Here is a 24,052-nt window from a genome sequence, read left to right as displayed (position 1 = left end):
GAACAAAGATCATATTACAAGGTGATTTTCAGATATTATGAAATTCAAAATAGAATAGAGTTGGCCTGAGTAGTTTTTTTTAAGTCACTAAAACAAAATATCAAAGATGCTTTCAATAGAGTCAGCCTGAGTATTTTTTTTTTAAGTCACTAAAACAAAATATCAAGGATGCTTTCATCTTCAGACCCAAGAGTCAATTTAACTGTGGCAACTAAAAAGACTTCGGTTTTGGTTTTCAAAGCGATCAGTACCAAAAGCCATTCTGTTAAGAATTAAACACACACGGGAAGTAAAATAGAGGGGAGTTCAGAAGGCGTTTCTGAAAATAAACTCCTGCCAGAACAGCTGTTAGGAACTTTCGGCAATGTTCTCGATACAGGCAGCGTAACTGGGACTAGAGTTACAGCTGCTTTAGCGCTGGTGATTTCTGTGCCAGAGAAGTCTATGACACCCGCCTTTGATCATTAAAGAGGTCCCAGTTGAGAAAAGGGTAATGGAGCATCATACTTGATAAAGCAAATGTAAATCAGGTAGTGATCAGATTATGATCACTTCTGACCACCCTCCATCACCTGGGAACACCGACATAATTACTCTGAGGACCATAATAAATATTAGGACCTGCAGACGGTGGCCTGGGGATAGAGCTTCTGTGCTTCAGGAAATGACAAACCTTGTCTCTGCCATTACCTTGTTAGATATAATGTAATGTGACATATGGTTTCTGGGGCTTCCTTCCAGGTAGAAAAATGAATTAAGTCACTCTAACATAGGTTCTAATTAAGGAATGGAGGACTCCTGCCTGCTCAGGGCTATCCGTATAGGAGGAAAAGAGCAAAGCAGGTAAAAGTGAACTAGTTAATGCTTACAGCTTTGCTATCTAGAATTCTCCCCAGGCTCATGCCTTTGTACCAAAATTTGTTTACTTTTCTCATCATTTATCTTCCATTTCTGTATCTTATTATATTCTACTATTGATTAAATAATTTGTCCACAGAGCTCTCACATTAATCAAATTTTTTATTTGGCTCTAAAAGGTATGCACATGAGTTTGAGTGAACTCCAGGAGACAGTGGAGGACAGGGGAGCCTGGTGTGCTGCAGTCCATGGGGTTGCAAAGACACAACTGAGTGACTGAACGACAGCTAAAAGGTATCTAAAGTTCTCTGTTATAGAAATAGCAAGAAATTCTGCTTCTGGTCATGATGGAATAATAGGAATCAGACTGACCCTTCTGCCTTAAACACATAAAACACAATGAAAAAATAGGAAATGGTGTTATCTAGACTTTGGACAACAGGAAGCACAAAACAGGGGTCCCTGAGAGGGAAAACGAATGTGGCGAGCCCTAAGATTGTCTCAGCTTATTGCACAGAGAATTCCCAGGCTGCAGTGCAGGGCAAGAGAACTCAAACAGAGCATGACAGTCTCGATGAGCTGACGGGACAGGGTTGAGAACTCAAGGAAGCCACGGTGCTGGAATGCGTGCAGCAGAACAGCAGAGAGAAGAGAGCTGCCTAGAGAGCAGAGTCATCTAGAACAAAAGCTCCGGAGATCTTCAGAAGTTCTGCCTCGAGTGCTTGGCAGAGTGTGACTTGGTGCATGCATTTGAGCAAATTACACTGAGGCTGGGAAAAGAACTTGCAGAAATGAATGGGCAGAGCAATCCTTGCAGTTCACACAAGCGTGGGATACATCTGGCTCCCACCAGTCAGAGTAGACAAATCTCATGATACATGGAGCATCAAATAAAGTACTCAGATGAGATTATCTCAGTATTGAGAAGCAAAATTAGCTCGAGATTAATTAAGATTTTAAGTAAGCCCCCAAAGGATCAAATTGTGTTTAAGTAACATAACTGCATCCCACCAGTCCATCCTAAAGGAGATCAGTCCTGGGCGTTCATCAGAAGGACTGATGTTGAAGCTGAAACTCCAATACTTTGGCCACCTGATGTGAAGAGGTGACTCATTTGAAAAGACCCTGATGCTGGGAAAGATTGAGGGCAGGAGGAGAAGGGGACAACAGAGGATGAGATGGTTGGATGGCATCACCGACTCAATGGACATGGATTTGGGTGGACTCCGGGAGCTGGCGATGGACAGGGAAGGCTGGTGTGCTGTGGTTCGTAGGGTCGCAAAGAGTTGGACACAGCTGAGCGACTTCACTTTCTTTAAAGGAATACAGAAATATCTAGCAAATGGCAAGGTAAAATTCACAATGCCTTACATACAGTAGGCATTCCAGGAAGCAAGAAAGTATGATCCATAGTGAAGTTAAAAATCAATTAATAGAAATAGCAGTTATTGTACTTATATTCTATAGCTCAAGAAGGTTAAGGAAGGAGATATAGGAGATGTCAAAAAGACCTAAATCAAGTTTCTATACGTGAAAACTATAAAGTCTGAGATGAAAAACATATACACCAAACGGAATTAATGGCAGACACTATAGAAGAGTAGCAAATTTAAGACAAGGCAATAGAAATTATCCCAAATGAAACAGAGAAGAAAAAATGAAACATGAAGGAAAAAGATGATCTGAGCGTCAGTGAATTCTGGGACAACTTCAATGATCAAACACTCAAGAGTCCTGAAAAACTAGGGTGGGTACAGGAGTCAAATTCGAATAAATAAAGGCCAACGTTTTCCCAAATTTGACGAAAATTATAAACCCACAGATGCAAGAAGCTGAACAAACCTCAAGTGCAAGAAACACCAAAGTACATCATAATCAAACTACTTAAAACCAGTGATTAAGAGACAATCTTGAAAGAAGCCAGAAGAGAAAAGACATGACCTACAGAGGAACAATGGAGAAGTTAATGGCAACCCACTCCAGTATTCTTGCCTGGAGACCTCCATGGTCAGAGGGGCCTGGCAGGCCATGGCCCACAGGGTCGAAAATGGTCAGACTTAGCACTGAGGAACAAAGATAAGAAATACAATAGGTTTACCACTGGAAACAATGCAAGCTAGAAGACAGTGAACGCTACCTTCAGGATAATGAAAGAGAAAACTATCAACCTAGAATTCTATACTCAGATGAAATACCTTGCAAAAATGAAATAAAGACTTTATCAGAAATACAGAAGCTAAAATAATTCCTTGGCAACAGATCTGCACCACTAGAAATATTTCAAGTAGAAGGCAAATGGTATCAGATAGAAATCTGTATCTATACCATGAAAAGGAAAGCACCCGAAATGACAGAAATGTAGGTAAATATAGCATATATCCCCCCTTATTTTGAAAGTCCCTTTAAAGGATAAGTGACTGTATTTACATTAATCAGTTAAAAGTTACAGGATGGGGGAAAACTGTATCATGCTAAAACTAATCAAGAAGCTGTATCACTATCTGGAAAAATAACTTTTAGAGAAAGAGTATTATCAGGCATAGAGGGTCATGCCACATGAAAAAGGGTGATTCATTAAGAAAACATAACAACCTAAAATACTGATGAACTTGACAACAGAATTTCAAAGTACCTGAAACAAAACTGATAGAAACGAAAGAAAAAACAAACAAAAAAAACCAAGACATGCCCAGCACCCCCCCACAACATTCCTTTGGGTTTCAGCTTAGCTTAAAATATAGTTTTACTGGATTAAATCACATTCCTGAAATTTGCCAGTACTTTTCTAGATTAAAAAATACATTCAATCAAACCAATATTGTAAAGCAATCATCAATTAATTAAAAATAAATATAATTTTAAAAATAAAGAATATGTTCAACAAAATGCCATTTCCCTGAGCTGTGTTACCTTCTCATTAACTGCCAGACCAAGGCCAACGTTAGGGTGCGGTTTCCTTCATTGAGATCTTGTCCACCAATGCCAACCAGGGAGAACTTTGCCTGATTCTTCCCCAGTTCCACTGCATAGTTACAATTCTCAAGCTGTCAATGAGCAGGAAAGGAAACAATCTAATGTCATCATCTCTTTGATGATAAATACCAGAGGAAGTAAGATGATAAAAATAGACACAAAATGAAATAATAAGGTCAGACTGAATAATCTCTCAAGTCTCTAGTTCTGCAGTTCTAGGATTCTAAATTAGTCAAATAATTTTCCATCTTTTAAAAAAAAATTAATTTGGCTGCACCAGGTCTCAGTTGCGGCATGCAGGATCTGGTTTCCCAACCAGGGTTGAAACCCCAGACCCCCTGCAATGGGAGGTTGAAGTCTTAACCACTGGACCAGCAGGAAAGTCTTATTTATTTATTTCCACCTTTTCTTAAACAGTGCCCCTCACTATCATCAAAAGAACAAAAAATATTCATAGTGTACCAGGTGTAAAGCCAAAATGAGTTATTATGATGACCATTTTCACAGCTCTACCCCATGCCATAACTAGAAAGCCATACTAAATAACCTGTCTAAAATATCCCTAAAATAGTTGAATTTGTAGAGACTGACCTGGAAAATCCAGATCCTGTAAGCACACAGTGGACCGACATGTGTGGGATGGGTGTTGCCGTGGCTACGATTCATGGATTACTGGGTCACAGGTTCGATAAATGGTGGGAAATGTTCGTGCCACCCCCGTGGTTGGGGCTGCTTTTACAAAACAATGTGTTCTCACGAGACATACTATTTGTACATGTCAAACTGTGAGCACAGGTTTCGATCCTTTAGAAAATTAGAATGAGGATCTTGCTGGAGGGAAAGGCACCCCGCAGCGCTGCTTGCTCTAATTATCTTAATTAGAATTTTTACATCATGACACGTAAAGACATCTAACACGGGATTATAAATAAGCAATCAACTGAAATAATGAACTCCCTTTAATAAAAACCACTCAGGTTTCTGACTGCTGTACTCTTAAGTTAATCCCTGGGTAAGTATTTCTTATCTGAGCTTGGCTTCCTGATAAAAGTATTCACACGGTGCTCTCGTGGGCTTATGACTTCACCTGACAACCAGACCCTCACAAGAGCCATCATTTACCTTCTTCATGTTCCCCCCCAGTTTGGGGTATGGTGGTTTGTTTACTCTGTTCCAATCAACAGGGACTTTAATCTTTTCATAGAGCTGGAAGATGACCAGGGCATCTGATAAGTCACTGAATCAAAACAAACACAAAAGAATTCTCAGATACCCAACATTTACGAAGGGCCTGGAGCGGGCCCCACAATTCTTTACACATAAGTTCAAGTAACATTCCCAGGAACTTGGCCACACTGGGATCAGTCACTTCATCTTTAGAGGGGAAGAAATTCTGACTCAGAGAAAGGGAGGGAGCTTCCTAGAAGTGTCCTCCAGGTGTGACCACTAATGCCTCTTCAGCAGAAACACAGATTCTCCAGAAAAACAAACAGCTCCAACAAATGGCATTGGAGACACGCCTACAAACTGAACATTCACTGTGTGGCCTGCTTGTGAGCAGATCTTGGGTAGATCTGTCATAGAGTTGATTTGTTCTTTTGCTGCTGGATTATGGTTTTCGTACAGTAAGTCCCCAACACATGAACCTTCAAGTTGCAAACTTTCAAAGACGCAAATGTATGTTTGCATGTCCAGTCACATAAGTTAGGGCACATGTCTGGCATACACTGTCATGTGCCTGCACCCTCTACAAGTGGCTATGTTTCTGCGTACTTTACGGTACAGGTTTCCCTGGTGGCTCAGATGGTAAAGCGTCTGTCTAGAATGTGGGAGACCCGGGTTTGAGCCCTGGGTTGGGAAGATCCCCTGGAGAAGGAAATGGCAATCCACTCCAGTACTATTGCTTGGAGAATCCCATGGACAGAGGAGCCTGGTAGGCTACAGTCTATGGGGTCACAAAGAGTCAGACATGACTGAGCGATTTCACTTCACTTTCCCTGGTGGCTCAGTGGAAAAGAATCCACCTGCCAATGCAGGAGATGTGGGTTTGATCCCTGCGTTGGGAAGATCCTCTGGAGAAAGAAATGGCAACCCACTCCAGTATTCTTGCCTGTGAAATTCCATGGACAGAGGAGCCTGGCAGGCTACAGTCCATGGGGTCACAAAGAGTCAGACACTACTGAGCGACTGAACATGCTCGTAGGATGCACATACAGAGTACAGTATCTTTATTTCTTGCCTGCCCACTTGATGCCAGCCCCTGGGTGCCAGCTGTTGTACTGTACCACAATACTTTCCAAAGTGCTGTAAGATTAAAAATGTTTTTATTTTTGTGTTTGTTTTTAACGTTTTATTTGTGCGGAAAGTATTATAAACCTATTATAGTACAGTACTATATAGCCAATTGCGTTAGTTGGTTACCTAGGCTAACTTTGTTGGACTTTTGGACAGAATGGACTTATGAACACCCTCTCCAAATGGAACTCATTCATATGTAGGGGACTTACTGTACTAAATACATAGCAAGGTTGGTGTATGGAAGTGAGTTTTTCAACACCTGCTGCTCAATTCAGTGTTTCCCTACTTCTCACTGAGGTGTGCACATTTTTCGAAGAGAATTGCACACCAGAGTGATATTTGAAATCTTGGGCATCTTCACAGGTCTTGGTACCTCATATTCAGGAAGAAGCCCTCAATATTCTTACCTGTACAGATGATTGACTCGCGGGTTTACACCCAAGGAGTTCATCCAGTTCCTAAATGTCCGCTCTTCTCTCGTCTCACCTAAATGAATGAAGACTAGTTATCTTTCAGGCACCAAGAAAACACGCTTTTTTATGATCAAAGTTTAACTAAAGCAGCTGTCACAAACACTGAAAGTAGAATTAAAAAATTTAAAAACCCTAACGGATTTGAATGCGGGTTGCTATTCTGCATTAACTGTTTTTCCAATTCGATTCAATGAGAACAGCATCTATTAGTATCAACAGCGTACAAGAGCCCATGCGGGTAAACTGTTCAGGGTTGTCCCTCAAAGGCTTACATTCTTTCTGGAAGAAAATGTGTTTTGAGATCCAAAGAGGGATCATGCAAGCTAGAGGGCTACCATATGAGGTGGATATTTATATCTGAGTTGAGATAAAGGAGAGAATTGTACAGGCTACATTTGGAGGCAGTGCAATTTGAGCTCTGCCTTAGAGGGCTAGTAAAATCTAGATGGTAAAGAGCAAATAGGAGGCGATTTGGGGGGACAAGTAAGGAGGGCGGGGTAGGAGATTATGTAAATATGAACACAAGGGAACAACAGACAAGGTCTGTTAGAAACTGACTTTCCAGATATCTGTGTAGTACGGTCCACACCGATTAGGCTGTTTAGTGGCTGGAACCAGAATCGGGGATCTCTGGATGTCAGGTAGCAGATTTTGGTTGATATATTAGACAACGACAGTCATTATGGGTTATTTTTTAATTACTATAATAAATTCTCGAGCAAGGCAGAGTTATAATGAAAGCAGTACTATGATGTGTTTGGCAGCAGTGTGCAGAATTCCTGAAAGGCAATATGCATTTAAATTAAACACACAGAGGGGAGAGTGTTTGATACCAGCACATGGGCGCATTCAACTGCTTGACGGATGGAGGGCTAGGCCCCTACGACCTATTGAAACAGTTGGTGTATGATTTAGTAAGAGTCCAGAAGAGCAGAAAGGAAAAGTAACAATCTAAAAGTCATTCTGTGGGAAGAATTTTTAGTATTTGCTGATTTAAGAGATTTAGGGGTGAAGGAGAGGAAGATACCAAAGGGGAACCCAGGATTTTGGTGACTGAAGAGAGAAAGATGTGGTATGATTCATGGAAATGGAGAATTTCTAAAGGAGAGTGGATGGGATGGGAGGTTGGGGGGTGGGCAGAGAGGCAATGCAGGAGGGGGAAAATGATCAATTCTGCTTTTCATATTGATAATTCTGATCAATACGCTGAATTTCAAGTGACAGTGATGGACCCAGCTGGAAATGGGTGATGAGAGGGCTTGGCTACAAACTTGGTAGTCAACAGAATGCATGGGCCCCCGACCCCCGTACGTGAAAGGCATACAAATGCAGAGTGATGGAACATGAATTGACTTGTCATTTCCAGCTGGAGTAAAGCATTGTAGAAAAGGATTAACCAATTCTTTAAAATGTAGATTTCCTTTCTTTGGGGATATTCACTGATTATTATTTTTGTATTGATTTTTTATCTCAATATTGGGACTCATTCACAATAGGAAAAAAAGAGAAAAACATCTCTGGCAACTTCACCTATTAGAACCGGACTAAAAGCAATGTGACTTTTGTCTAGGTTTAGGGCATTAACCCCCTAAATATAACTGTCATGGATTTTGCCTCAAAATATTATTCCATGACCCCCATTATCCAAATCAGAGATTAAAAAAAAAAAAAACCTCAGTAAGCACCTCTTAGCATAAGTTAAATATCATTTTTGGATGACAAGTGGCTGCAATTTCTTGCCTCTAGGAATTAACACTCAGTCCATTTCGTACATAAATTAGGCTTTTGGAACTCAGGATTTATTTCATCTGATAATTAAATGCACTGTCTTCCCTAAAACATTTAATTCTGATAATGGATGAAGCCCATGTATAATGGATGCGATAGAATGGTAGTTGATTATTCTTCCTTGGCTGTAATTGACTTGATTAATCTATTTATTCTCCTTGTTAGGTACCAGAGAATTGATGACGTGTTTGCAAATCTCCCACGTGAGGGGCTTATGTTTGCTTAGGAGGTGATTCTGAATTTCTCTTGAATTAGAACTGTGACTGCTTCTCAGAACATTTACGCAACTGGTTTCCAGTTACCTTCCAGAGCCCCCCAGTCGATGTCCTGGTTCTCAGGCTTGTGCAGGGCAGGGTATTTGTTAAAGAGGTTGGCAATAAAAGCCAAGTTCAGCTTGGGGTTCCCTCGGACAACATCTGTGGCCGTGACAAACTGGCGGCAGCCCAGCCTCTCCGCCTGCTGCAGCATGCATTCCGCCCTCTGGATGTCGTCCTTCTCCTGCGGTGGAAGAGGACACCCATCTCAAGGCTGGGCCAGGGCTTCTCCGGGCACAAAGCAGACACGGGCAACATGAAAGGCAGACGGGCATCTTACCGAAACCCTCCGTGTTCGACCTCAGCTAGACACCTAATAACAGCAAAGCATTCCTCCTATTTGCCTGGACCCAAATCAGAAGGGGGCTTCCCTGGTGGCCCAGACAGCAAATAATCTGCCTGCAGTGTGGGAGACTCAGGTTCTATCCCTGGGTCGGGAAGATGCTACAGAAGAGACTGGCTACATACTCTAGTATCCTCCCATGGACAGAGGAGCCTGGTGGGCTACAGTTCATGGGTCACAATGATTCAGACATGACTGAGTGATTAACACACATACATACACACAAATCAGAGTTTCAAGTAAGAGGAATATCTACTTAATTAATCGAGTCCTCCTATCTTTATACAGAGCAGGACCGTTTCAGATGAATGGTTGTCTCGTTTTTAAAGAGATGCAGTAGATTCTACAATTTTAGCATTTAAGTTGATCTTAATTATTTTCAACCACTAGGCTTTCTTTTTATTATCTTCTGGCATAGCAGCAGCAGTAGTAGTGTTAGTCACTCAGTCGTGTCCGACTCTTTGAAACCCCCCTGTAGCCCATCAGGCTCCTCTGTCCATGGGATTCTCCAGGCAAGAATACTGGAGCGGGTAGCCGTTCCCTTCTCCAGGCAATTTTCTTGTACAGACTTCACAAAAAGTTCATTTATTAAATAATAAATTACAGTTATTTTTAGTTCATTAAAAATATTTACATCTGCAAACAAGAGCTTCTGATTAGTTTAACTTCTTTACCCACATTCAGCTGGTGTACCTGCAACTCTGACAAGATAAAATGTAACCTACATAGCGTCACTGATAAATATATAATACCAGTTTGGCCTTGCAGACTTCAGATTGAACATCACTCCTTAACATATTAAAAGTCTATTCAAACAGGACTAGAGAATTTCTAGTCATTTATAAGCAGACTCTTAATAGAAGACTTAAGTTTTGTTGAAATACAGTTCACTGCCTTTTAATGCTCTTAGAAGTCTATGAAAGCACTAATTTTCAGACAACTAGAACTTACTAAAACTGGAATTATCTCTTAAAATGATGCTTTACTAGTTAATACTATAGATTATGTATTTCAGATACTTTACTTCTCATTCAGGAATGAGTTTTTTTCTTTCAAATTTCTTTTAAAAAACATTTATTTATTTTTCGGCCAAGTTAGGTCCTGGTTGTGGTATGTAGGAACTACTCTGTGTGATTCAGGATCTTTTGTTGCAATGCATGGACTCCACTCCTCTTGCTTAATGCTTATTTCCAGATTCAATTTTCCACAATTACTACCCCAAACTGTTAACAGTTTTTAAAAATTTAACAGGGCTCTAAGCAGAGATGTCCACTCATGGACCTCTGGAGCCAGCATCCTGCAGGGCAATGGAACCGCTAATGCAGGGGAATAATGGCATACAACTTGGGGTGTGGACTTACCCTCAGTCCTGACATGTCAATAACAACAGCAGGAATACCTTCTTCATCTCCTTTTGGAGCCACCTGTTCAAGCAGGTGGTAATAAGCTTTCGAGTCCTGTGAGAAATGAGGAAATCACAATTACAAGATGGCATAGCTAATTATACACTTAGCACAACAATAATTTCCCCAAAGCAAACATATTTCATTTCTTACCCAACTATCAGTCAAGAATGCAAATTAATTAACAAAGCTGGGAACATTCACTAATTTTAATTTTCCACTTGTCCTTTACATATTATATTTATTTGCCTTTCTTTTTAAAAGAAATATAATAGTTAAAAATACAGGACATACATAAAAGGCAACCCAAAGAAGCAAATACTATTCTGCTGCCTTCAGGGGAGAAAATAATTTATTTACATGTATTAAATTATATACAGGAAAATATATATACCTTTATATTGCTGTAGAAGTCAGTCAGCTAAGGTTTAATTTTAAAAAAAAAGTGACAGAAAAAGGAAGCAGAAGTTTAAAGCAGAGTTTAAAAATACATTTAAATGGACAATCAACAAGAGAAAAAGATTTCAAAGACAAAAAATTGAAGCACTCACAAGCAGTCTGTAGGCCAAAGGAGAAATATTAAGTGCACTTAATATTGATCAACAAGCTAGAAAAAGTGATTTAATTTAGTTATCTCAGAGAGGATATAGATATTGAATCCTTATGTTTTCTTAGATTCTGGAAATAGGTTTATTGACAAGAAATTTTCCGAATCACAGCCAAAGTGTCTCATTCAATGAAAGCATACACATTTTCAGGTAATTTGTTATTTAAATCGCTGAAAGACATCTCTCCGTTTGTTTTTTAAAACTGGCTAAAGCCTGAGGAAACCAGAGGTATGCTCACCCTTGTGACCTTAGAAAGATGAGAAGAGACTGCCAGGCACAGATGCTGCATCCGGGAACCAGACTCGCATCTCTTCTTCCTACCCTCCCCTTCTCTTACTTTCCGCTATAGCTCTTTCAAAGTCAGTGAGAGTTGCGCGCAGCTGTTTTGTTGCTTAGTCCCTAAGCCGTGTCCTACCCTCGCAACCCCATGGACTGTAGCCCACCAGGCTCCTCGTCCTTGGGATTCTCCAGGCAAGAATACTGGAGTGGGTTGCCATTTCCTTCTCCAGGGGATCTTCCCGACCCAGGGAGCGAACCCGGGTCTCCCGCATTGGCAGGCGGGTTCTTTACCATCTGAGCCACCAGGCAGATGTTAGGCATGAATAAAATCTGCATGTCACGTGCCACATCTGTTTAGCTTTGCTAAGAGTCATCTCACTCCATGGGACTCTAAGAAACCTGCTTCACTCACTCTGTGTTGGGTGTTTTCCCCTCCTTTGCTGACTTGGTGTGATTTAAAGGCATCCCCTGAAGTTGCCAGACGTTGACTTATATGTCTCAGCACTGACCTCGGTGGTGCTGCAGCTGCTCCCGGGGAACAGCCATGACCCCAGTGCCTGTGCTCAGCCTGCCGGCTCCCGTCTCATGTTCTGAAGAACACGGCCTTTCAGGCACAGGAAATCAGGCACATTTACGGCTCAGACTAAGCACTCTAATTTCGTCTGAAAAGTGTGGCTGAAATCATGGCCAAGTCTAACTGTTGAGTGCAGGGGGAGATAATGCTGTCCAACTGCTGTCAAATTCTAGGCTGGCTGCTCGTGCCAGAAGAATGTGCCTAACCAATGAACCTGCGTAGTTAGAAAAAACAAACGGCATTATTAGCTGATGTCCTAAGGAATGGGGGACTTTCCATCTAGAAGCTTTGTTCGAACTGGTACTGTGCCTGGCAGACCTTGAATTCTAAAAGCCAGAGAAAGAGGGAAACTGTCACTCAAGAATTAAAAGCTGGAGTTGACTCTCAGTGAGTCATGTGACCTTTCCTCTGACTCTTCCTCTTTGGAGAAAATGTCTTTTTTTTTTAACTTTTGAGAAAGTGGAAGACTGAATTATTTTCCTCATATTGCACACCAGCATCTCATCCCATTTCCTACTGGGGACTGACATTCCTTCCTGCTCAAGCTCTTTCTATCTGGATATATCTGTCATCAATGCCAACAAGCTGGTCCTTTCACCCTGACATGGAATTTTCACAAACTTGCAAACCATGAAGCGTGTTTCCTTTGCTTTTCAACCTTTGGATCCCCATTGTAGGACTAATTGTGTCTTCTACATTTTCTGGGGTTAATTCTCATTGCAGATGGTTTCCAGAATCATTATCTTTACAGTATCACTCTGGTTTCTACAAACACAAAGCTTTCAAGAAGTTTACAGATTGTTTTTAGAGGACCACTGTGTATGGTGGTCAAGGACCGTGGAGATCAACTGCGCAACTGGAGCCCGGGCCCCATTCTCCAACTCTGTGAACTTGAACAAGCTCCTTATATTCTGTTTACCTTGGTTTCCTTACCTGCAAAATGAGGCAAGAATAACCCTTATCTCAAAGACGTGTTGTAAGGATTAGTGGAGTTGATACATGCATAAGGCAATTAGAACAGTACCTGGCGTGCAGTCTTTGCTATGATTAGTGTAATTAGAAGAGTAATCCTGGTTTGATTTTCTTTGGAAAGGAATCCCCATCTGATGCTCCCGTTGACAAAATCAGAAAGACATTAGAATCCTATGGTGACTCTCTTCACCTGAAAATCAGTCTTATCTCTTGCCCTTTGTCTGTTTCACCCTCATCCCACTGTATCGGGATGTTGAAACTCTAGGGAACACCCATCATGTTTGATGCCATGCAGTGACTAGGGCCTCGGACACAGCTGCATGTGGCCCAGAGCTGGGGCTGCACACAGGCCTGAGAACGGCACGGGCTCCAAAGCAGCACCGGCCACTCCAACCAGCCCTGGAACTTCTGAAGAGACGAAGCCCGTATCTTTATCTGTCTCCATTAATGCCTATTCCCTCCACTGCTGTGGTTTTAGTCGCATTCCAACTCCAGTCCTCCTACCTTGATGTCGCTGCTGAAGTTGTTGATTTTGTTGCAGCCTGCATTTTCCAGGTGGTAGTTAGCCCATCTCAGCAGCAGCTCCTCGGGAGAGAGCTTCATCAGGTCTTCCAGGCTCTCCCCTTCTCTCAGAAGAGCAGCCAGCGCTGAAGACACACAAAGACCGGAGAAAAATGAACGCAGGGGATACTTGGAGGGGGATCAGTGACAAATTAAATAAATGCAGGGGATCAGGAGTGGGGGGTTAGTGACAACTTAAACTGAGCCCTGCTGGGAAGGCAAAGGTTCCAAGCTATCTCTCTGGGATAAAGGGATGTATAGCCTTGCCCATAGAATAAACATCTTGGTATTGTTCCCTAAAAAGAGGTATAAGGTATTACGAGCCTATTTATTATCCCCATTTTGGGGGTGGGGAAGAAAGTGAAACTGAGTTGCTCAGTCGTGTCTGACTCTGTGACATCTGGACTGTCCGTGGAATACTCCAGGCAAGAATACTGGAATGGTTAGTCATTCCCTTCTCCAGAGGATCTTCCTGACCCATGGATAGAACCTGGGTCTCCTGCAGAACTGCAGGCAGATTCTTTACCATCTGAGCCACCAGGGAAGCCTCTATGGGTGGAGAAGGCATGACACCAGTGAATGTCAGCTCTATGCCTAGGAATACAGGGGCAGAGCTGTGGGAATAACCAAGCCTGTTGACTCGGAATACTCTGCTGGGTCTGTTAGAACACATTTCATGACAGGACATTTTCACTTTTAAGAGACCAATTTTGTGATAACAACAATGTCCTCTTATTTATTTCCATAGGCGTTTTATATTTCAAACGCTTACCTGCATAATGACAGCAAGTCAAAAAAGTGCAATTAACTCTTTCCTCTGTGTTTCCCGGATGAATTAAATCACTTCTGCTCAGCGAGAAGGTCTAAATTTAGCTGAGGTCATTATTTGCAAATCAATATTCTTTCTAATGTGTTCTAAGTTTCCCTATTTGCTTTTTAATTCTTTATATTCTGTTTAATATAATACACTGGTTTTCAAATGGTACCCCAGAAGTCTTCACTGGGTATTTTGATTTGGACATGTTAATAAAATGTATATATAACTAAAGGCCAGAATCTGGCTACAGATTTCATATTACTAGGATCTATACAGGAAAAATGAAAGGTAACAGTGCTTAGTATTGGTAGCTGTCAAGGTCTACTACTACTGTCCGGAGAAGGCAATGGCACCCCACTCCAATCCTCTTGCCTGGAGAATCCCATGGATGGAGGAGCCTGGTGGGCTGCAGTCCATGGGGTCGATAAGAGTTGGGCACAACTGAGCGACTTCACTTTCACTTCTCACTTTCATGCATTGGAGAAGGAAATGGCCACCCACTCCAGTGTTCTTGCCTGGAGAATCCCAGGGAAGGGGGAGCCTGGTGGGCTGCAGTCCATGGGGTCACTAAGAGTTGGGCACAACTGAAGCGACTTAGCAGCAGCAGCAGCAACTACTACTGTCCAAGGGACAGGCTGAACTGTTGACACACTTAGGATGCTGACAGCGGATGGAGTAAGACTAACAGCTCCAATCCTTGGTTGAGAACTCTGAACCCCTAAATATAATTTCCTATAATCCTGGTAAAAAGAGACTGCATTTCTCCTAAACTGGTACTATCACTGCAGTCTATGAATGCGAATCGCTTTGTAACATCCAAGTTTAAAATAGCCTAATTTGTTGCAAAGCATCTAAAGGCGAAGTGAACTCAGAAGAGCTCTTGAGGTTGGAGGCCCAGACAGCTAGACAGAGCTACAGGTTCTAAGCAAGCCTCCTTATGAGTCTGTGGTCTTTAAAAGGCATTTGCTCTGTTGCTTTAAAAAGTCTGGGCAGTGTGGACAGAATGTGTTATAGTAAAATGGACTGGGTATAACTATAGTTTCAAAACCTGAAGATTCTGAGCTTGACAACTCATGACATCTTCCTTGTACAACCCTCAACGTCGGCATTAACGAAAAGTCAGGCCATTATTCACGTTTGAGGCTTTGCTCATACCTTCGTTTCTGCTGAGCTCGATGTCGGCAAATAACCCAATCTTGATGACCTGCCACAACAGTCCCAGGACCAAGTAAGGCTTCCCCTCCTTTAAGTCCTCAGCGCCGATATTAACCACGTGGCACCCAATGGCTGAGGCAGAGTTTAGAGCCAGGTTCAAATTTTCCTGAAGGAGAAAAAATAATGCAAGTTTTTTTTTTTTTTTTGACTTTGCAGATGCCAAATGATCATTACTGATTGGCAAAGCAACACTGTTTTGCTTCTGGAAAGTTCACAGGTCTAGAGGCATTGTCTTCACTAGGCTTAAATATCGGAAAAAAGCAGGAATATCTGGAAGAGAAAGTCTAGCCACCTAGATGCTAGGCTCAGGCAGCTCACCCTGCTCAGGGTGAAACTCACGAGCCCCATTTTTTCACACTACTCTGTGATGGAGCCGCCACACTCAGCATCTCCATCAGCCAGCAGCAAAGGGGCGCCTCTGAGGACAGTCACTGTCTTGTCACCGGTTATTGTCAATAACCCAGCTGTTGATATAAATCGAGGTCATAAAAGAGAACACCAATAAAGCTCTTTGACTTGCAGGCTGGATATTGAAGGACTGAAAAAGATACAAATCAACTTCCTGGAAAAGACATGGTGGTTTTTACTAGGATAATTTATTGAGTATCCATAATATCTAGGGTCCTTGAGTACACACAACATATATACAAACACCCATATGCCTACCCACATTCATACAGATTATATGTTCTTATAAACTAATAACAATCTGTGTAAGGAAACACATATACAGTTGGAATAGGGTCAATGAAGTTTTCAATCGGGGTTTTTATATAGCTGACCTTGAAAGCCATGGATTTGAGCTGCTCAGACCCACATAAGTGTATGGACCCACTATGTGTAAATACTGTGTTAGTCACTCAGTCGTGTCCGACTCTTTGTGACCCCATGGACTAGGGCCCACCAGGCTCCTCCACCCATGGAATTCTCCAGGCAAGGATACCGGAGTGCGCATTTCCTTCCGCAATGTATAAATACAGTGAATGCTATAGTACTACACGATCCACGGCTGGTCGAATCCACAGATGAAGAACCGTGGTTATGGAAGACGCAAGTACAGGATGCACTGACTGTAAATTATACTCAGATTTCAGATGGAGCAGAGGGTTGACAGCCCAACCCTCCTGTTGTTCAAGGCTCAACTGTACTACTATTCTGGGTCTGCAAAGCAGGACTTACCAGAATCAAAGATCTATAGAACTTGTTTTTATGATAAATCAAAAACAAAACAAAACACAGGCCACCAGGGAATTTGGAAGAGAACTATCAGAAGAAAGGGCTTCCCAGGTGGCTCCATGGTAAAAAACCTGCCTGCCAACGCAGGAGACGCCGGAGATGTGGGTTCGATCCCTGGGTCGAGGAGCTCTCCTGGAGCAGGAAGTGGCAACCCACTCCAATATTCTTGCCTGGGAAATCCCATGGACGGGGGAGCCTGGTGGCCTACAGTGCATGGGGTTACAAAGATCCGGGCACAACTGAGCAACTGAGCAAGCACACGCAGAGCTCAGATGACAAGTGAAAAAAATACGGGGTCCAGTTACGGCAAAGACTAAAATTTAACAGCAAGATTAAATATGACGTTAAGTGCCTTCATAAACATTTAATCATAGTTCTTGCTTTGATCACGGCTTCCATTTTTTAGGAACACAGGGTTGCTTAAATCCAAACAGGACATAATTTATTGTCCATGATTTAAGAAGTGAGACGTGGCTTCCGAGCGAGAAGATTACAATAATGTTAAAACGCTGGAACACAGCACAGAGACGCAGCTTACTTACTACCAGTCACTGTTCCAGTTAATCAACAAATCGAAGACATAAAAATAAGTTATATTTATCACGCTGGCGGCTGCGCCCTTCACCACTGCGGAGGCTGCCGGAGCACTTCCCGTGTTCACCCCCTCACTTCTTAGAAAGGCTAATCTTTTCAGATAAAATGCTGTGTATCTGGCATCCGCTCAAAGATAAATTGCCAGGGGAAGTCTGAGTTAAAACTTGAGCCAGTGTGAATTTTATTCATAAGTGGCCAAAACAAACAAAGTCTACCCCCAACGACTAACACTCACCAACTCCCCCTAGCCCCACTATAATAATAAAAGACGAAGTAAAAATGTTTTCCCCTGTGCCCACTGATCATGACAGATCACCAGCCCACAACCTGGGTTGGAGAAATAATGTTTGAGCATCTAAAAAAGCTCGGCTTGGCAGTGATGACCCATGCCTTCTAAGCACAATGCTACATTAATCAAGGTAACACAGGGAAGACGTACCTGAATGGTGAAAGGGGTGAGTTTCTTTTTGTTGATTGTCCTCTCATCAATTGTGTCCGGCACTGACAGATTGATCATCTTACTGAAAGAGAAACAATGAAAGAAAGCAGGCTTCTAAATAAAAGAGCCTAATGACATGGAATTTAAATTCTAGCGATGCCATAAGCAGATAAGACAGCACCAATATGTACGCTGCTCAGTGTTCAAATATAAAATCGGTCATGCAACTGTAACTAGATTCAAACTATCTGTGGAAAAGGTTAATCCTCCTTGAAGTCTTACTAATATAGTGAAGCAAGAAATAAGGATCATCCTTCATTCATTCACCAGAAAGCTGAAAAATTATTCTGGTTCCTTTCATTAGGAAATTCTGGGTGGATAGCCAAAGCAAATTCTCCATGAGTTCTTCTCGTTCTCAGTCATGAGACTTGCCCCCACCGTGTAAAAGATTATCCATACACAATCTGAGTGTATATAATGTCTAAATTTCTATTTGATATCTGGTTAAACTCTATACCTTCAACTAACCGTAGGATGAAATGTTTTATTATCTCCTGTAATACATTACAGTATCTGTACTTTAGAAATGTCTGACACTTAAGTAGCTAATATATTGACCAGACATTCAAAATAAACAATTATTATTTATGAAAAACTGATTTTATCCACTTTGCATTGGTTTAACCTCCATGAGGGATTTAAACCTGACTTAAGCTGATCACCTTTGGAGAAGGAAATGGCAACCCACTCCAGTATTCTTGCCTGGAGAATCCCATGGACAGAGGAACCTTGCGGGCTGCAGTCCATGGGGTCAAAAGAGTCGAACACGACTGGGTGACTTTGACTACTAAACCTCCATGAGGTTATTAAAAATAAAAGTTCTTTGGCCACTTCCATCTTATTTAAAGAAGTTGGGGGGGAAAACCCAAGGGAACAACAACAAAATCAAAGAATAATAAACTTGAATGTGATTATTCCTTTTTTTTAATAAAAGCAATCAGCATTGACATCTTTCCTAACAATTTTTAAGCAACTACCTTTTCTTATGGTTGTTCTTTAAACATGTATTTCCACAACTTTGGCATGTGTGTGTGTGTGTGTGTGTGTGTGTGTGTGTGTGTGTACATTATTTAAAGAAAAAGCACTTTACTGAAATTTAGGCAAAACAAACCCCTAAATCATTATTTGAAAAGTATGAAACTAATAGTGAACTAGAAGCTATGAGAGATGGTAGGAGAACAGCATGGCTTAGAAAAGAAAAAGATATCCCTGCCTTTGAAAAGCTTATAGTTGGGGGACACTCCTGGTGGTTCAGGGGCTAAGATGCCATGCTCCCAGTGGAGAGGGCCAAGGTTCAATCCCCAGTCAGGGAACTAGATACTGCATGCCTCAACTAAAAAGACCTTGCATGCCCCAATTAAGATTGAAGATCCTGTGTTCTGCAACTAAGACCCAGTGTAGCCAAATAAATAAATTTATTTTATTTATTTAAAAATAAATAAAATTTATTTATTAAAAAGAAAAGCTTATAGTCAAATTTCAGAGACAAAAGATATGGGTATTAAAAGTTACATTAAGAGTCCAAAGCAGAACACTATAATGGCTCCCAAAGGACTACAAACTATACGAACTTTAAGAATTCAGTGAAGGGAGAGATCACAAGGAGCTGGAACAGACCAGAAACCTTTATAGTAAATGGATTAAAGTAGGAGGAGAGGGTGGGGAAGGGCATTCTTAAAAAGGAGAATAAAAGGTAAAGCCGGAGTTGCAAGATGGAAGCAGGCTGCATCTGGGGAAGAGTGAGCATGGCTGCTGATGGAACCCTTCACTGGTACCCTGGACTGGGGACCTGAGTCAGGCAGGCCTTGGCAGGTGAGGCTAGGAGACTGAGGGAAGACCAGGCGATGCATGGGGTACCCGCAGAGAGAGTCAGGACCTCATCCTGTGCACTAGGTTTTGATGTCTTTTTTTTTTAAGTTGAACTTTATAAAAATGAAATCTCACAGTGAACTCTAATAAATAAAATGCAATTGCTCTGGTCAGAGCAGAGGAAGGATGGGGAAGGGGGGTTGGTTAAAGTCCTGCCCACTCATCCTTTCCTTCAATTCCTGAGCCCACCTGAGACGAGGCATTTCAAGCCTCCTCAATCACACCACGTCTCACGATGTCAGAGAGGCTGCCAAAGCAACAGCCACAGTGGCTCTCTCAAAGACACCGTCCTGAACGGGCCAATGGCGCTGAGAGGCCTCCCGTGGAGAGAACATAGCCCTCCTCTTCCAGGCGCCCCCAGCATGTGAGCACCATGCAACAGTCCCTCTGCCTGAGGACTGGCGCTGGATGCTTCGATCATCACGCTGCTGTTTCCTATTCAATTCTATGCACTCTCATGATGGGCCGTGCTCAGATGAAGAAAAATGGCACAGAATCCAAAAGTAACTGCTATTGACCTTGTGTCCCTATGGCCCTGGGCTCACGTCTCTCTGATCTATGCCTCCTTCTCCTCCACCCGAGTGAGAGTAGTTTTATATTTTTCATTATTAGTTGCTTTAAAAACAAAAAGTGGACCATTTTTAAGTCTTTATTGAATGTGTTACAGTATTGCCTCTACTTTATATTTTGGTTTTTTGGCTGAGAGGCCTGTGGGATTTTAGATCCCTGACCAGGGATTGAACCCCCACCCCCTGCATTGGATGCGGAAGTTCTAACTGCTGGACCACCAGGGAAGTCCCATAAACTGCTTTTGAAATCAGTTTGCTCTCCTGGACCTTCCACATGAAAATCCAGAAAAGCATCAGATCCAGCTAAGCATCAAAGGAAGTGAGCCTAAAAAGATCAACACAGTGATGGTGGGTATTCCAGAAAATTCTAGGGAAACTTTTGGACGCCAAGAAGGGAGTGTTTTTCTTTTTTACCAAAGCACGATGCCATCTCCAACAGCACTGAAGAGATCATTGGTGTTAGGATCCATAGGGATGACGTGCCGGCAATCAGGGTCATTTTCCAGGGCTTTGTTTATCCAGTTGACAAAGGCATACTTCTCTTCCTCTGCAAGTAAATGATTAAAGTGACTTATTTGCAAAGTGAAACTCTGGTACAAGCAAAATCGTATACACACATGGCTCTCAGATTCTCACGCCCAGAAGAGAATTGAGAGGTTCATCTGGTCCATTATCCTACTATCTCACATTTACTGATAATAAAAAAATCTCATACGATTTGGGAAATAGGCACAGAATCTGCTTTACGTCCAAGTCATAAAACATACATATAGGAAGCAAATTCAGAAGCTATAGATATGCAAATATGTTTAGAAGTAAATGCAAAAATGAAGTGAAGCGAAAGTCACCCAGTTATGTTCAGTTCTTTGCAACTCCACGGACTATAGCCCACCAGGCTCCTCTGTCCATGGAATTTCCCAGGCAAGAATACTGGAGTGGTTGCCATTTCCTACTCCCTGTGTAGGGAATCTTCCCAGCCCAGGGATCAAACCCAGGTCTCCTGCATTGCAGGCAGATTCTTTGCTGTCTGAGCCACTATCTATTTTTTTATATGTAAATAATTAAATGTTTATTTATATTTCTATACAATCTAAATATGAATATAGTCCAATGCTTACATGATAAAACTCAGGGTTCCGCCTCTCGCCCTGCTGCTTTCAGTGTGGGGTGATCACAGGCAATCTTTGTAATGTCTCTGAGACGCTTTATACAATTACAGGCATCTCTGCTTTTCCAAAGTTCGCTTTATGAGACCTTGTTTTTGCAAAAGAGCTACATCAGTACCTGTTTTTCCCCACCACAAGACATCCGCAGGGGATTTTTGCTTTTATGAAAAAAGGGGAAAAGTAAAAATAGTGCTCAGTGTTTGTTTTGCAGAAGCAGTGGGTATCCCAGCAAGGAGAGGACCACTGCCCAGCTCCTTTCTTGGGACTACACACAGCATCCCAGCATCAAGCTGCCATCGCTCTGAACTGAGTCTGTGAGCATGTCTCATCTCAGTGTATTCCATGCATCCATCAGCAAGATATGACCTAAGGTAACTGCTTCTTCACTTTGCACCACTTTGGTTTACAGAAGGTTTCACAGAAATGCTGTACTTTCAGATAGTGGGGGAAAACTGTATAATGAAATTGCTATGAAATGAAATCACTTGTGATATGGTGATATGATATTTCTTTCGTATCAGTAAAGCTGCTAGAAACTGACTTTAGAAATTTTAATAAAGCCTCAAGTTATGCCTTATAGCTCAGCACTGTGTTTCCCAAATTGTGCATTACTGAAAGCAAGAATGTCCCTCAGAAGAATTTTGAGTCGCAACAGTTTGGGAAACATTGCATAGCATATTATTGTCTTGAAGATTCCTATGCACATTTACAAAGCAAAGCCTGTAAAATTTGCTATGTTTAAAAATAAAAGGCTGAACTTGGTCTTTGCCATTAAGAATGATACATAACCATGAGCTGATCTTTAAGACCAAACTGTGTTTTGAAGACCTCAGGAATTACTGGAATTATTGGATTACTGTACTGCTTGGGCTATTAGAAGTTTCCATGAAGGCTGATGGATGGCAGCCTTCAGAATAAATACACAATTTTCCTCCAAATCAATGAAAACACAATTTTTTTTTTTGGACTGCTCAGCAAGAATTAAGAACCATCATGAATTTTGGAGGTAGAAGCCTTTTTGTTCAAAAGATTTACAAAGGAGTTTTGGCAGCCTTTAATATGCTTTTTAACATTTTTTTTTAATTCATGTATTTATTTGGCTGCACTGAGTCTTAGTTGTGGCAGGTGGAATCTAGTTCCCTGACCAGGGATTGAACCCAGGCCCCTGTATTAGGAGTACAGAATCTTAGCCACTGGACCACCAGGGAAGTCCCTGTAATATACTTTTTAAATGCTGATGAGATTATTTGGCATTGGACCCTAACTAGAGCCAGAACTGTGGGCCCACTTAGACACAGGAAGATAAGCAGTAGTTAATAAACCCAGATTAACTTCTCTTTGCACCCTTTAGGTTTGAATGCTGAATCTGGAATCTGTAACCACAAAAGACGTGGATCCTTTGGACATGGTTCCCTCTCCCCTTATCCCCAGTTCATCCCAACCATCTCTCCACCTCTGCTTCCCAGCTCCCAGGCTGGTACACCTACCTGAGTACGAGTGTTGGGTGCCAACACTAGACTGCTCGGAAGTGCCCCCGATCGCACAAATCCCTTCCTTCTTATTGATAGCTTTTCTAAAGGTCTTGGCAACCTCTGTGCTTTTCAGGCCATGAAAAACCTGCAAAAACATAATGTCTCTTTAGAAACCTAACCTGCGATGTAGAAACCCATAAAGGAAACGATAAGCCATGCTGAAGCTAGAAAGACGGGACTGTGTTTGGTATTGCTGGTAGTTCTCAAACTGAACTTCCACGTTTCAAATGCATCCCCTTGGCTTCTGCGTCATACTCACCTTGATAAACTCATCAAAGCTGATCTTCCCATCCTGGTCCAGGTCACCTGTGGCCATCAGGTTCTCTGTAATTTCTCTCACCCTGTAGCCAGGCAGAGGCAAGCAGGCAGCCTTGAACAGGTCATTCAGCTCATTGCAGCTGATGTACCCGTTGCCATCGGTATCTGTAAAGCAAACGAGGAGCTGATGGCTCAGGGCAATTTGGGTTACATCACGAAGACAGGCGAGAGAAGGCCTGATGGGAGGACAGTGGGTGGGAGAGGGAGTCATTCAGGGGTTGTGAGCTGACCCCATGCCAAGTCAGAATCTCTCAAGAGACCTGTTGCTATTATAAATGGGTATTAGCATCATTCCCAACACCCGAGTCAAAATTTCAGCAAAGAGATTTTGACAACAAGCTGAAGAGACTCTTACAGAAAGATGTGAAAATAAATCACAGACTTGGAGCTACAGATTAAGAAAAAGTGTTCATTGCTGTTTAGTCACTAAGTTATGTCTGACTCTATAAGCACTCCATGGACTACAGCCTGCCAGGCTCCTCTGTCCATGGGATTCTCCAGGCAAGAATACTGGAGTGGGCTGCCATTTCCTTCTCCAGGAGATCTTCCCGACCCAGGGATCAAACTCTAATCTCTTGCATTGGTAGATGGATTCTTTACCACTGAGTCATCTGGGAAGTAAGGAATACTATTAAAACACAGGAAATTTTTTAAAAAGCAGACAAGCTATAAAAGCTGAGACTTAGTGGCCATTTCCAAGAAAAGCTACAGGTGAAAAAAGGCTCATATGCCACATTTTGATAGAGAAAGAAGTAATTTTCTTGAAGAATAGCTTTCAAAAATATTTCCCTAG

The 24,052-nt window shown here is 41.9% G+C and overlaps 1 protein-coding gene across 3 annotated transcripts in view; it reads right to left on the bottom strand.

Moving 5' to 3' along the window:
- The window catches only part of LCP1 (lymphocyte cytosolic protein 1), a 93,764-nt gene that overhangs the window by 10,798 nt on the left and 58,914 nt on the right, over positions 1–24,052 (bottom strand). For all 3 annotated transcript variants that reach the window (XM_013968230.2, XM_005687438.3, XM_005687439.3), the window contains exons 3-13: positions 23,201–23,364; positions 22,897–23,026; positions 20,658–20,790; positions 17,746–17,827; positions 15,417–15,582; positions 13,388–13,530; positions 10,409–10,504; positions 8,693–8,888; positions 6,537–6,615; positions 4,954–5,068; positions 3,769–3,902 (exon numbers count right to left, since the gene is read on the bottom strand). In XM_013968230.2, coding sequence (XP_013823684.2) covers positions 3,769–3,902; positions 4,954–5,068; positions 6,537–6,615; positions 8,693–8,888; positions 10,409–10,504; positions 13,388–13,530; positions 15,417–15,582; positions 17,746–17,827; positions 20,658–20,790; positions 22,897–23,026; positions 23,201–23,364 — 1,438 coding nt within the window. The remainder of the gene's footprint in view (positions 1–3,768; positions 3,903–4,953; positions 5,069–6,536; positions 6,616–8,692; positions 8,889–10,408; positions 10,505–13,387; positions 13,531–15,416; positions 15,583–17,745; positions 17,828–20,657; positions 20,791–22,896; positions 23,027–23,200; positions 23,365–24,052) is intronic.

This window comes from Capra hircus, chromosome 12, assembly GCF_001704415.2.
Source record: "Capra hircus breed San Clemente chromosome 12, ASM170441v1, whole genome shotgun sequence".
Taxonomy (NCBI): Eukaryota; Metazoa; Chordata; class Mammalia; order Artiodactyla; family Bovidae; genus Capra; species Capra hircus.
This window is presented reverse-complemented; position numbering and strand designations above follow the sequence as displayed.